The sequence below is a fragment of the Seriola dumerili genome, unplaced genomic scaffold (genome assembly GCF_002260705.1).
Source record: "Seriola dumerili isolate Sdu_G_001 unplaced genomic scaffold, Sdu_1.0 BDQW01000002.1, whole genome shotgun sequence".
Lineage (NCBI taxonomy): Eukaryota > Metazoa > Chordata > Actinopteri > Carangiformes > Carangidae > Seriola > Seriola dumerili.
The window spans coordinates 643,569-658,663 of record NW_019174257.1 but is presented as its reverse complement, the minus strand read 5'-3'; the positions used below and the strand labels follow the sequence as shown (position 1 = coordinate 658,663).

The 15,095-nt window shown below is 43.2% G+C and overlaps 1 protein-coding gene across 3 annotated transcripts in view; it reads left to right on the top strand.

Annotated features, from left to right (window-relative positions):
- abl2 (ABL proto-oncogene 2, non-receptor tyrosine kinase) overlaps positions 1 to 14,643 on the top strand; it is a 28,481-nt gene extending 13,838 nt beyond the window's left edge. The window contains exons 1-11 of one of the 3 annotated variants that reach the window (XM_022743464.1): positions 1,440 to 1,615; positions 1,887 to 2,048; positions 4,538 to 4,833; positions 4,995 to 5,267; positions 5,519 to 5,603; positions 5,746 to 5,923; positions 6,071 to 6,255; positions 6,362 to 6,514; positions 6,846 to 6,935; positions 7,294 to 7,476; positions 9,614 to 14,643. In XM_022743464.1, the coding sequence (XP_022599185.1) occupies positions 1,504 to 1,615; positions 1,887 to 2,048; positions 4,538 to 4,833; positions 4,995 to 5,267; positions 5,519 to 5,603; positions 5,746 to 5,923; positions 6,071 to 6,255; positions 6,362 to 6,514; positions 6,846 to 6,935; positions 7,294 to 7,476; positions 9,614 to 11,433 (3,537 nt within the window). In that variant the 5' untranslated portion in view covers positions 1,440 to 1,503 and the 3' untranslated portion in view covers positions 11,434 to 14,643. Of the gene's footprint in view, positions 1 to 1,439; positions 1,616 to 1,883; positions 2,049 to 4,537; positions 4,834 to 4,994; positions 5,268 to 5,518; positions 5,604 to 5,745; positions 5,924 to 6,070; positions 6,256 to 6,361; positions 6,515 to 6,845; positions 6,936 to 7,293; positions 7,477 to 9,613 lie in introns of those variants that run through there. The other 2 variants (XM_022743389.1, XM_022743307.1) reach the window with 2 other exon arrangements.
- Positions 14,644 to 15,095: the final 452 nt, after the last annotated feature.

The window sequence follows — 15,095 nt, the reverse complement described above, 5'->3', positions numbered from 1 at the left end:
GATTTCTTTAACGTGGACATGAACCTCACGGAACCGCACACCGAACTCCGCCCTCAGTGTTTCCAGTGCGTCCTTGCACTTCTCGGTTGGGAACGGGACCGCCGGTTTCTCAGCTGAGAGGCGTCGAGTAGCAGGGAGATGGGTGAAGTNTTGAAGAGAAGGCAGGGTGTCGTTAATGTCGGCAGCAAAAGGGTTCTGGAATGTGCGGATTTCTTTAACGTGGACATGAACCTCACGGAACCGCACACCGAACTCCGCCCTCAGTGTTTCCAGTGCGTCCTTGCACTTCTCGGTTGGGAACGGGACCGCCGGTTTCTCAGCTGAGAGGCTTCGAGTAGCAGGGAGATGGGTGAAGTCTTGTTTTTGCACCTGTCCAATAAGCAGCGCTAGTTTAAGCTCAAATACTTTGATGTGGGAATACATGTCAGATTAGTTTTCCCTTGCCTTGGAGCTGCAAGTTGAGGCCGTTTAAAATTTCTGACACATCTGTTAATAAAGGCGAGGTCCCATTTCCATTCTGTGTCGATCAGCTCTGGGACAGTTTTTCCCTTTGTCAGGAGAAAGGCATTGATTTCGGGTAGCAGGTCGTAAAAACGCTTCAAAACTCTGCCCCGGCTTAACCAGCGGACTTCAGTGTGGTAAAGCACGTCTCCGTGGGCTGATTCTAGCTCGGAGAGAAAGGCTTGGAACTGCCTGTGTTTAAGTCCGTTTGCTCTGATGAAGTTTATGCAGGACACAACCACCTTCATGACAGATTCCCACCTCAGAACTTTGCAGCTTGACGCTGGCTCGGTCACGATCAAAGTCACGTCAGAATATACCATTGTGTGAGGAGGTGAAGATGAGCCACTATTAACTATAAATAGCTCATAACTATGGTCAATTTTAATTAGAATGCCAATCCTACACAACTATACCATAAACTACAACCTCCAAAACAACCATAGAGCTACCTCAAGACCTCTCTGCTACACTCTTAACAAAAACTGAATACTTTTTAAATGTAGGATTTATTGTGAGTCTTGTTTTGGATTTTGTTATTTATGTTTGAAGTTCTTCTATTTGTCTGAAATAAAATCACGGAAGGAAAACCATTCTGTGTAATAGCTTTTCTCTTTTAAAGCTGCCTATACTTAAGTTCTTGTTCTCCATTCTCTGTCCCTCCATTTCACCACCCTCCTCCTCCCACTCACTCAGCAGCTGTCCAGACATGCAGTGACTTTGGCAGCAGCTGTTGAGTGTAGAACGTATTGGCTACGCATATACAAGTTCATAATTGTGTGTCCGTGGTTGTGTTATGTAGCTATGGCAATCACTGCATCCTGTGTAGAGAGAATCTTTCCTATCCCTGTGGTGTTGTAGCTCCGCCCTTTTTCTCTCTGTATATACACACACACAAAAACAGTCCCACCTCAGATCTTACCTAGCTCGGGCTAGACACGGCAGGTCTGTGTGTGTAGTCAGTGATAACAGTGCTCTTCAGAGAGTGGACTAGTTAAAGTAATGCTTTTGAGGTGCCTGCAGGCAAGCAGCAGTTTTGAGGAAGAGTGGGCGGCTCTGAGCGGCCGTCAGCGCCACACTGGGTTCAAGCACGGGACTAAGCCTGGACAGACAGGTAGACAACCGGCAAAATGGACTCCAGGGATTATGGAAAATTAAATCTATCATTTGTTTAGAGGGCATCAGTCTTGCAATCCAACTACTGCTTGTCTGAAGATAGAACTGGAATCGGACAGCTGGTTAATATCAGTTTGTGTTGATAAAGTAATTACTGATTATGATTCTTTACTGTCACCCTTGACCTGTGTGAACGATGTTGCTTGTTTACATGTCTCATATTGTATCTTCTCTCTCCCCGACCCTTGCTCCTGCTCTCCGTCCAGAAGCTCTCCACCGGCCATTCGGCCTGGACTCGGCGGCGCTGACGGAGGCGGTGCGCTGGAGCTCCAAGGAGAACCTACTGGGGGCTGCCGAGAGCGACCCTAACCTCTTCGTTGCACTTTATGACTTTGTCGCCAGCGGAGACAACACGCTCAGCATTACCAAAGGTAAATAATGACAATTGACATTGGTTTAAAAAAAAAAGGATGACAGTAGAAAAATTGCATTGGCCACAAATCTTTATTAATGAATGTGTCATGTACCTATCAGCTGCGTCATGGCAACAAACTATTCTACTGTGTGAAATTCTTCGAGTACACTGTTTCCATGCATTGGACCAAAAGTTGTTGCCTGGCAATGTGATGTTACTCCAGGAGATTTTTCCATGTCATTGATTGTTCTCAACCACGCCTTCTTAAGAAGCACTGTTGACATGTGTAGCTACCCGTTTCCTGTGTAGTCATCACTGAATCTTCCAGGCAAGGCCCGTGATTGGCAGGTCAGCAACTCCTAGAATTATTTCTTTATGAGTAGTTAAGTGTAGTTATGCCAGAGGAATGTTGTATGTCAACAGAGCTTACCTAATAGTAACTGTAATTTCACCTTTCCATGACTTTCTTGTTCTCCACCCACCCACACACACACCACATCCCTTTTTCAAACTATAATTTAATGCTTTTACTCCACCTATGAGCCAAATGCTTTATTATTTTCACTATTTTCCTCACCTTTATTCCTCTTTCTGTTACACATACTCTTTCTTCAAACTTCCTCTCTCAACCAGCAGCAGTTAACCGGTCAACAAGCTCTCCCCTGAGTAATGAGCTTAAAATATCCTCATAACATTATCCAGAGACAGCCAAGCTTGTCTCCCCAACTGATCTAAAGCATTAAACGTGGCAGAGTGTGTTAATTATCCATCGTTTTAAGGCTTCCATGGCAGCTGCCTGGGATGGAAATGATGTTTAGACCCTGACTCATGGAGTGAATCTGAGATTCCTGCCCACATGCAAGCACATGTGCTCTCCCAGGCTCCACTGCACTTTTCCTATCTGTCCCACTCTTTGCTGTGTCACATGGAAACACCCCAGCATACCTCTAATGCTGCGTTAATATGGAATTTGTTCGACTGTAATAATAACAGGTGGATGAGCACAGTGAGCAGAGGCTGATCACAGAGAGGGACTTAGCAGGCTCGCGTCTGGGGCTAATCATTGTCTCCTCTCTGTGCCAGGCCAAACCAGGCTAGGCCAGACCAGAGCCCAGCTTCAGGCACACATGGCTCCCAGTGTGAGAGAGGGAGGCAGTCAGTGTTTCCACTCCCACAAAACTTAGAGACACAGACGACAGACACAGAGGAGACTGGTGGATTGGTGGGCTGGATGTGGATAACCATGTCTGTTTAATGTAGCTCTGTGGATTGCTGGCATAGTGTGTTAAGTTCTAAGAGCTCGACCTGCAGCTCTGGTTAGTGGTTACATGTTGGTGGGCCGTGGTTGTCTTACTGACTGGACTTAGCTCAGTTAGTTAAATGGCTACTCGACTGTATTGGACTGCTTAATGTTAGTCTGTTACACAAACTATGTGGCTATTTCTCATAGTTATAGGTATTATTTGACTGATTCATGATAGGCCACATTCAGATTGACTTTAGCCCTGTTGAGAAAAAAAACACAGCCCTCTCATTCATTTCAGCAAGGCCAATCTGGCGTCATAGCGGGGATGATTTTTTAAAATTGCTCAGTCTTCTGACAGAAAAGTTAAACCAGGCTCAACTTTGCGGCAATGTAGCTTCATCTGGCAAGATGCTGCACTGGCCAATCAAATACATGCATATATACATGGCATTACTTTTTAATGTGATTAGTGTATTTGTACTGTTTATTTCTACATCCAAGAAGATGTAGACGGGAAGAAAAGACAGTGTAGACGATGTGTGGTAGAACTACAGAGATCCCACCGCTAGCAGGCTAAACGTCTGCTCTCTGCCAGACCATCACTCACATCCTGCCACTGTCCTCTGTCTTCTCTTTCTTCCCCTTTTCCGTTTCTCTAATCCTCCATCCAACTTGCTGATCACTTCTCCATTCAGTGTTGTTTGTTGTACTGATGCATCCCTCCCTCCTCCAGTCTCCAACACATCAGCCTCTCCGCTCTCTCATGTCTCCTGCACTGACGTCAGAGACAGACAGATAGAGACAACAGACCAAGTTGCTACATGCCTGGTTTTGCCGAGCCTTCTATGACAGATATGCAGTTTGCCCAACCCTATTATTGTTCCATTGCTTTTGATGTAGTTTCAATGAGAGGCATGTCGTATCCATGACTCTTCTTACTTTTATGAGACCTGATATCAAGGCATTACGACCAGCATGGTGACGTAATGAGAAGGTTTTGTTCCATGATGTGTCTGAATTTAAAGAGAATTTGAATGAATGAAATCTTGTAATCAGAATCAAGACATTTCATTTTCTTGTTTAACTTTTAAGTGTTTGTCTTTTGGCTTGTGAATTCATTCAGCTACTGATTAGCTGTCAGCTACTCATTAGCTGTCTACATTTGAAGGGACACTTTGTCAAGTGTCAAGTCTTTGTTACCACCAGGCCATTCTGCCACTATTTGATCTGTTCTCAAAAGTTTCCCCTCTTGTGTCCAGGTGAGAAGCTGCGTGTGCTGGGCTACAACCAGAATGGAGAGTGGAGTGAAGTGCGCTCCAAGAACGGCCAGGGTTGGGTGCCCTCCAACTACATCACACCAGTCAACAGTCTGGAGAAGCATAGCTGGTACCACGGGCCCGTGTCTCGCAGCGCTGCAGAGTACCTGCTCTCATCCCTCATCAACGGGAGTTTTCTAGTCCGGGAAAGCGAGAGCAGCCCCGGACAGTTGTCCATATCTCTGCGCTATGAGGGGAGAGTCTACCACTACCGGATCAACACAGCCTCTGATGGAAAGGTAGACACATGCAGTTTGATGGTGTTGAATTGGCTGGCTAAAGTTTTGTTTTGTATAGCTGCACGGTTATCAGTATTAGAGTGTTGGTGTTTGGACTTCACCAGAATTTATCTTCTTTTTACCTCTGTCTTTGTCCACCCCCGTGCTTCCTCCCCCCTCAGGTGTATGTGACTTCTGAGAGCCGTTTTGCCACCCTGGCCGAGCTGGTCCACCACCACTCCACTGTCGCCGATGGCCTGGTCACCACATTGCACTACCCAGCACCCAAATGTAACAAGCCCACAGTGTACGGTGTGTCACCCATCCATGACAAGTGGGAGATGGAGCGCACAGACATCACCATGAAGCACAAGCTGGGAGGAGGCCAGTATGGGGAGGTGTACGTGGGAGTGTGGAAAAAGTACAACCTCACGGTGGCTGTCAAAACACTCAAGGTCAGTAAGCCCTTTTTTATATCATCATTTGATTTCTCTGAACTTTACAGTAGATGGTTGGATGGATATTTTAACAGAACCTTTGCAGCATTAAATAATGGGGCCTGGGCAAAACAATAGTTACAGATCACCACCTGCAGGTGGACTTTGGTATTACATGTGATTATTACTATAGATACTGTGTTACATTTTTTTTAGTTTTTTTTAACTTTCTTTTCTTTTTGTGTTTCTTTCCGTTTCTACAATGACAGGAGGACACCATGGAAGTTGAAGAATTTCTGAAAGAAGCAGCAGTTATGAAGGAGGTTAAACATCCGAACCTCGTTCAGCTACTAGGTATTGTATTTTATTGTTGAACTTGTTTTTTTCATTTTATGTATGAATTGTTGCTGTGCCCATTAAAACCCAATTTTACTCATATTTTCTATTTGAACGCATTTTTCCCTCCTAAAATTGCACTTTTGCTGGCCTTTGGCAGGTGTGTGTACATTGGAACCTCCATTTTATATCGTGACTGAGTACATGCCACACGGCAACCTACTGGACTACTTGAGAGAGTGTGACAAAGAGGAGGTGAACGCTGTGGTCCTGCTCTACATGGCCACACAGATCTCCTCTGCCATGGAATACCTGGAAAAGAAGAACTTCATACACAGGTAAGGGGATGGTCTAACTATGTCAGTATGTGTATATGCACACTTGTATTCTTCTCCATTCATCTCCTTGTATTAGTCCACATATGTGAAAGACTAATTTCTCCTTTTCTCCCCATCTTCCTCTCTCCTCCTTGCCTCATCCCTCAGGGATCTTGCAGCGAGGAACTGCCTGGTCGGCGAGAATCATGTTGTGAAGGTTGCAGACTTCGGCTTGAGCAGGTTGATGACTGGTGACACCTACACTGCCCACGCTGGGGCCAAATTCCCCATTAAATGGACCGCACCTGAGAGTCTTGCATACAACACCTTCTCCATCAAGTCTGATGTCTGGGGTGAGCAATACATGTTCATACAGTCATACTAAGTGTTGATTTTTCTCTTTTGTACCTAATTTCTGTTGTCCTAATGTTTGATCCTCTGAAACTTTCTTCCTTACAGCATTTGGGGTGCTGCTGTGGGAAATTGCCACATACGGCATGTCTCCGTACCCAGGCATCGACCTGTCTCAGGTCTATGACCTCCTGGAGAAAGGATACCGCATGGAACAGCCTGAAGGATGTCCACCAAAAGTCTATGAACTCATGAGAGCATGTAAGTAGGCTGGCCTACTTCTTACTTATTTACCAAGTGCTTGCACTGCACTGGGAAGACGTGAATAGAGGTTGACAGCTGCGGTTGTCCATTCATCTTTCTTACATTTCTGTCAGACCTTTGTCATGTCACACTTCACTGAACTCCCTTCCATACTGACTTAAAGCTCAGTGTCCTGATTTTACACAAAAACATTTCTTTCACAAGGTCTGTGAAAGCAATGTTGGATTTGTAACTGGATTACTTTAAAATCCATTTAAATTCACATGTAGTTGTCAAATATAGCATTTCCTTGTAGTGATATCTCTTTTTGTCTGTGTCTCCCCAAAAGGCTGGCAGTGGAGCCCATTAGACAGGCCTTCGTTTGCAGAGATCCACCAAGCCTTCGAAACCATGTTTCATGACTCCAGCATCTCTGAAGGTACAGTAACATGTAGCTTATTCTCAGTTCTCATGGAGTTTAACTGTTATTCGTAGTAGCTGCAGTCTTTAGGCCGAACATTCAAATCTGTATCTCATTCAGACTGTTGGCTTTTACACTTTTGAAGGCAAGTCAACTGCCTGTTCAGCTTAGAGAACTTAAAAGTGTAGTCAAGTATACAAAATTGGCAAGAAAGCAAGAAAGATGAAACAAGTGGTAAGCTAGAAGCGGGGCAGATAGTTTAACAACAAACATTACACTTTACAAATTTGTTCTGCAAGCGTACAGTACATACAGTGTGTTGGATTTTGGTAAAGGCTGCCTGTCAACTGAGTGTTTTCTTCTTTGTACATTACAGAGGTAGCAGAGGAGCTCTGCAAGACGGCCTCCTCTGGTCACTGCGGACCATTGCATTCTTTCAGTCATGACATGCCCCTTTTGCCCTCCAAATCTCGCACACTCCACAAGCACACAGAAAACAAGGAAAACATCGAGGGTGGACTGGACGGGCGCACTGACCACGGCACGCACAGCCACTCAGGTACAGCCGGGCATCCCTACCTTACTACCAACCAGTCACGTGCACGACATTATGATTCTGCAGGTATGCCTGAGGACACCACTTCAGAGAGTCATCTGCAGCGTCGCCAAGCCCGTCGTCTGAGGAGAAGAGCAGTCATTTTCCTTAACAACTGACCGCCTGTCAGTTGACCAGTGCTGTCTCACAGCAGTTCTGCAAGCACAGCCTGACAGTGTCCCTACATTGGCCCAGAATTACAACAGTGTTTCAACATCAAAATCAAAAGTATTTGATTTCTAAGGTTCTAAGTTCAAGTTATTCATCTATGAAACTTAAGCATACATGTCCGTGTCATCCCACACCATTTAAAAGATTTAAAAGATAAAAGTAAAACAAAACTATAATAGAACCTTAGAATAATCCTGCAACAATTAAAAGATCTAGAAATACTGAAATATGTGCCAACTTTCCCAACATCGTGTAGTACTGAGGGATAATGGCGAAAGATACCATTATAGATACTATTACTATCACTATATACTATGTGAGACTGCCACCACACTCAATATAACAGTCCCTTGTCCTCCATTATCACCAAAGAAGATCATAGTAAACTGAGTCAAGACTTTTCTAGTTACTTTATTTTCCTGTCTAAATTAGTTTTGCTGACAGGATACACTAATCCATGCACCGTTGATTAAAGAAAAGCAACATTTTAGCATTAAGTGGTTTCAGTTTCCTCCAGCATTTTAAATGTGATCCAGGTGGTCACTCCGAGTCAATCTCGAACACTCCCAAGTATAACGAGTCATCTCCATGTTCAACTGAACCATCGTCCCTCGTCTCTGACACATATACATTTGACAAGTGTCTGTTACCTGTGATGTGAGTTATCAAAAAGAATCAAGACCATGTATTAATATTTTCTAACCCTAATATTAAATTCCCATCATATTGTCAATTGTTTGTCTTTGTCTTGTTTAAGTTATTACATATTTATTTGTTTAATGTTGAAAATAAAATCTTGTTCATTTGTGAGTTTGGAGGGCTCTCAGGATGTGTGTGTTTATGTAAAGAAGACAGTCTGTCCTTTGTTTTTGTCTTGGTCTGTTTTGTCATTGTGGCCATTTAGTTCATCTTGTATGTTTTCTTCCATAACCACCCTTAAGTATTCACCCTTAAAAGGAACAGTAACGTTCATCAAATCATAAATCCAGTTCACACGGGCACAAGACTTGTAAAGAAAAGAATGAAAACTGTGTCTCCATCGATTGTCCTAAATTGTACATAAAAGTGTGCAAAATAATTGACAATTAAAACCACAACCTATATGTATTTTTCTTTCCATGTATAATGGCTGTAGAGTAGGTCATACACTAATCACAGGGTTGGCGGCTCTGTCCCCAGTTCGTGTGTCTGTGTGTCGGTTATTGAATGAGAAGCAAATTGTAAAGCTCTTTGGATAAAAGTGAAAACCATTACCAGTTACAACAGTGTTTTTATGAATATTTCTTGTTTGTATACATTTATATATAAATGCACATTATTGGTGAGGAGTTTATTGTCTACTTGCTTGCTACTCTATGTGCTCCTATTCACTTCAGAACTGTGATGGATATAATTGACTGTTATTTTTCAGTTTTCTCCTTCATTATCTCCAACTCCATTGTCTGGTTGGTGAAATTTGTGCGCCATTCTCTATTTATTTATGGGCTTAGCAGCAAAGTTACACAACAGCCTTCCAAGTATCAGGAGGCTGGGCTGTTTCTGAGTGGCTCCTGTTATCATCAAGTCCCAGAGGTGTATTCATCATCCCGTCTTTTACAAGAGCAACTTGTAAATCATTGAATTAGCGTGTGCACGTGCATGACAGGCATGGCCTTAAAACTTTCCATCTCCTTTCCTGAAATGCTTTTTCCTTACTCATGAGTCCCCAAGGAGCAAAAAACAGCTTTTAAGGAGAAAGGGAATAGTCCCGTCTTATTACAACATCACAGAGCTATCTGATAGAATGCAGGACATTAAAGTACAGGCAAGGGAGCTAAAAGAATTCAGAACAACGTCTGTCATGTCCTTTTTTTTTTTTTGCAAGATATTAAGCAACCTTAAATCAAAGATGGCTTTAGTGTTTTAATCCATTCCTCTCTGCTCTTTCCAGGCTGGGCTTCTTTGCTGGGAGGCGATGGCCGATCAGGCAGCTCTCCTGCTCTGCCCAGAAAACAGCAGCCACGAGATAAATCTCCCAGCAGCCTTTTAGAGGATGCACAGGATATGGGCACATTTACACGAGACCGCAAGACTGGCTTTTTTAGTTCCTTCATAAAGAAGAAATCTTCCTCTTCTTCTTCATCCTCACCATCCTCCCAGCTCCAACAGAACCTTCCAACGCCACCCAAGAGGAGCAGCTCTTTCCGGGAGATGGAGACACAGCCTCACAAGAAATATGAACCCACTGCTGATTTCAGTGCTCCTCCTCCTTTGCCCCAGTCTGACAGTTTAGGGGGCTTCTCTGCCTCTCCTTCCCACTCCCACGGGGAACCCACCCAGACTCAGTCACGCTGTTGTGGGGCTGCTTTCGGACAGAAACCCTCTAGTGGAGGCCTTGGTTCACAGGTGACTGGTGGCAGCAGTTGGGGTGGTTTGGCAGGTTTTTTTACGCCTAGACTCATTAAAAAGACCCTGGGGCTACGGACAGGAAAGACGACCTCTTCAGAGGACGGTGGAAGTATAGTTGGAGGGCCTAAACCCTTCCCTAGGTCCAATTCTACCTCCTCTATGTCAGCTGGGCTGCCAGATCTGGAGCGCATGGCTCTAACTTTACCCAGGAACCGCAGTGCTAAACCCCCTCTGGAGAGGACTGCCTCCACAACCTCCCAGCCAGAGAATGGGGCTGCACGGCCCTCAGAAACTCTGCTGAGAAGGATGGATGAGGGGACCGCACAGATCAGGGAAAGGCCCAAAGCCAAGCTACTACCCCGGGGCACTGCTGTAGGGGTGAGGGCACCAGGAGTAGGGGGGGAGGTGGGGGAATCGGACAGTCTCTCCCGGGTCAGGGAGAGTAGAGAGGAGAGTGGGGGGGGGCTGGACAGGCAGCAGAGTTGGTCCTCTCCCTCTAAGACTTCTAGTTCGAGTGCTTCCTCAGCTGCACCAACTCACAACCACAAAGTTCCAGTCCTGATCTCCCCCACGCTGAAGCACAGCCCAGCTGACGTGCACCTAGTCGGGCTAGACTCTCAGGGGAACCGCTTCAAACTGCTGTCTGAGCACCAAGCAGACCGGGACAGGCCGCGACTTGTAAAACCCAAGTGTGCTCCTCCTCCACCTCCCACTCTGCGCAGCCTGCAACACTCCTACAGCGGTGATGGAGAGGAGCAAGTAGGAGGCGCACCCGTGGAAGTGAACGGAGACACGTTAAAAGGTCACAGGTCAGGCCGAATGTCAGGAGGAGCGACGACGGGCAGACCGTCTGTGCCACCACCACAAGTGCCTCCTGGATCTTCCTCCTCCTTTTCCTCTTCTTCTGCCACCACCAACACGACTCCCACCAAAATGGCCAACGGAGCAACCACCACTGCCTCGTCCTCACACACAGCACCATCTGCCAGTTCCAAAGTGGCACTGCGGCGAACCAGGCAGCAGGCGGAGAGGGTACCTCTGGAGCGGGTAAGCCGTGAGGCCCTGCTGGAGTGCGCTGAGTGCCTGAGCAGCGCCCTCCACGCCAGCTCCGAAAGCCCCTCCAGCAGCCAGGTGCTGGACGCTGGCCACCAGCTGCTAGACTACTGCTCAGGTTATGTGGACTGCATCCCTCAGATGAGGAACAAATTTGCCTTCCGAGAGGCAGTGGGGAAGCTGGAGCTCAGCCTGCAGGAACTGAGGGCCTCGTCTTCGGGAGGAGGACTGAGCAATATGGGGCCCAACACTGTACTGGACAACCTGCACAGCTGTATTAAAGAGATTAGTGACGTAGTACAGAGGTAGCCACTGTGACGACACCAACGGTCACCCCTAACTACCCAACAGATCGCTTATATTCCCTTTTTTTATGTTTCTGGTTCTATTGACAGCTTTTTGGGGGACGAAATGAGATGAATCTCTAAAGTACCTCAGAGAAATCTCTACAAAGTGTAATCTTTTTATTGTTTACAAACAACAGTTTCATAAAATGCCAGTGTGGACACTAATTTGCTCTGACCTGTACATATTGAGAAATGTTTATACCAAACTAAATGTGGTTTAAGTCACACCATGAAATGTTTTGCCGCAAATCTCCACCACGGCCTCTTTGTTAAATGAATGTCGAGTGTATCAGCTGTGTGTAGCCAGCCCAGAGACTAGGTAAGGCTCCCTCTGCTTATCTGTCGGTCTGTCACATTACTGAGTGAGAGTGATGGTGGTTGTGCCCAGCCTTACCAAGAATACTAGACAACTGTTTTCCCTGACTAAAGCTCAACAGTGTTTCACAAATTTGTGATTCATGAGTTTTCCACTCAGTGTCTGGGAAATTTAGTGACCATAAGCCATTTTTTAAAGCCATTTGGGGTCTCAATTTGACACTTTTATTTTGTGTGCAGATGTTTATTTTGATTTTATTGCATAGATTGCAACTGACAGGCAGTATATTTCAGTAGTTGGACAATTGTGATAAAAGAGTAAATCTCCCCAAAACTGCTTTTTTTTGGTATTTGATTAAAGTCTTGTTTTTGAGAATAATCTTTAGAGAATAATCAGCTGTGTTGACAGTGACATTCCCACAAGGTGAGACCATTGAAAGCTATTGAAGGGATCACTTACAGCATTGAGACTTGTGTTCATTTGACAAGCATGTAAATAAGCTCAAGTGAAACGTCAAGTTTACGTTTCAGTAATACCAAATACAGGCTTATCAAATCTAAAAAGACAAGAAAAGATTTATATGAATCTATTTTGTCTGTTCCCCACAATACTGAAATATTGCATAAATGAGTGAATGTGGGGCATCTTATCATATGCACAGCATTTTGTCTTTGCTTCAGTGACGTGACTGATGTTCACACTTTAACACAGTGCCACATAAATGGGGAAAATCCCCAGTCCCCTAAAGCATTTCAATATTTATGTCCAGTTATCCTTGCACACTACATTTCTTCCTTGTATGACGGAGCATAAAAGAGTGGAGTGAGGAGAGGGAGAGCACAGGGTAGCACATGAGCAGGTGAACTGGGACAGTGTTTCTATAAGTGTCCTTCCAAGTATGGACAGTGCTGGATTCCCTGTAGCCTTGTCGTGGCCTCAGTGCCTCAAATTCTTCAATGTATGAACACTACGAAAATGCAGAGACCTACTTTACACTAATCTCACAGTACTGATCTCTCAGCAAACAAACTGCAGTATGTCTTCAGCACATGAGCGATTTGTACATTATTTGGTTCAAAGAAAAATGCTTTTTAGAATGTCTATGTATGAACTTGAATTTTAAATTATTCTTTTTTTTTTCTTTTTTCTTTTTTTTAATTAAAAGCACAGACCTATTTTGAGAAAAGAGTTATGTAAATATTTGATTTATTTCATATCCAGGAAACAAAAGATTTATGTGTGGTCCCAGCATAAAGAGCAATGTTTTTGACTGTAGAGATCTATTGCAAGACTGAGGCCCATCCACCCAGATCTGAATATCTGCTTTATGAATGTATTATTCTTCTGTTCTGAACCCGGTCCAATGTTCATCTGCATGACTCTAATCTCTTAAGGTGCCATTTTTCTTTATTTATTATTATTATTTTTACAGTTTATTGGCCCATAGTTCTAATTTTGGTCACACTAAAGTCCAGAAACAGCTGCTCTGTTTTTTGAGCACAAACAAAACTGTGTACAGCGCACACACAACTCACAGATATTTTTATTTTCTTTGTTTCGCTTTGGCTCACATCTTAATTTACACTGGATAAGATAAGCCTGGATAAGACACATTGGCTCATTGACACGTTGCGTCTGAATATTACAAATTGTAATCTGACACTGCAGGTCCATAACACTTTCAAAATGTCCGTTAATTACACTTGATGGATTGCCAAGTAAAACTTCTTGTCAACTTGTTTTGTTGTGCATTTCATGTGATCATTTCATGTGACTGTGTGTCAGGAAAATATTCCCATTTCTTGCCAAACAGGATGCTTTGAGACGAACTGAATGCCATCATTGTTGTGCTCATGATTCTTGGTGCCTTTTTGTGAACAAATAATTTATATACAGTCACAAATAATTTATGTACACTGCAAGAAATCACAAGTGGCAATGTTTAAGTCCATCATTAAAACATTCATGTGTTAGCTTTTCTTTGCCATGAAATTGTGGTAGGTTATCACTACATTATGCATTTCTGTCATATGGAGGTTAACGGTCATATCCAAACTTGAAACCAAAAGGTGCACTTTGTTTCAACTTTGTATTTGGCCATTTATTAGTGGCCATTAACACTGTTAGTGCAGCCATATATGTTTAGGGTTCCTCTTGAACAAACAACACACGAGCCTGCTGCACTAAATCCAAGCTGCTCTGTTGTCTCGTAATCTGATCATGTCAAAAGTTTCATCTGAAACATTTTTCTCTGTAATTGCCTAGCAACAGTCTGGTCTATTTGCCTGTTGGGTTTCTATTGATTTTTTTTTTTTAGTGCATCTCTGTGGAACAGGTTTCCCAAAAAAGCCTTATCAAGGAGTGAAAGAAAAAATGTGATCTTCCAGAATCAAACACATTTCCAGCCTGGATGCTTTTTTTTTTTTAAAGAAATAAAACATATAAAGATTCAATCAATGCTTTTTAGTGTCAGTGAATTGATTAGGTACCAATGGTGATCCACCCCACACCCTCAAACCTGATATCTAAACTGATGTTGTTTCACATTTTTACCACAACATTTCTTCTCATACTCATATCAGTCTTCTGCATTGTCTTTATTTATGTTGCCTGCATTTATTCTGTACATCTGTTTTTTTCCCCTTCTGTCTCCCTGTTTTGGAGAGCAGCTCTGGAGAACGTCTACATCATTATACCAAAGGCCACTTCTTCAGTTGTACGAGTGCAATGTAAACCGACACACAAACACACACACAAACACACCATAATGGAATATGTGAATCTAAACAGGGATGAAAAATGGCAGAGATGTTAACATTAACTTTTTTATTGTACAAAATATATATTTTGTGTTTTTTTTTTTGTTTGTTTTTTTGTGTTTTTTTTTTTTATTTAAAGCTCACGTTATATTACTGTGAAGTTCTGCTTATCAGTGTTAAGCCTATTGTAAATAATAAAGATATTGATGAATACTGTTTTGATGTTGGTTGTTGAGGTGCCTTTAATAGTTTTATCAATTTTACATAAATATTCATGATTGAAATTAGTGTTTTTTGACTCAAGAGCAAAGGCACAGCCTCTTCAGCCTCAGACACTTTGTCAGGATGGTCAGTTATGTGTGAGGAGTCAACACAATGAGGGCTGTCTTTAAATCAAATATAAATAAAATGATAATTGTAGATGTTAAATCAGGAAACAAATTAAATATGAGATGCAATATAAAAGATGGTTTCATAAATAAATGAAAAGTCATTTTAAAATCAACTTTACTATAAATTTTTTTAAATATTTGGTCTTTTAAATGACAG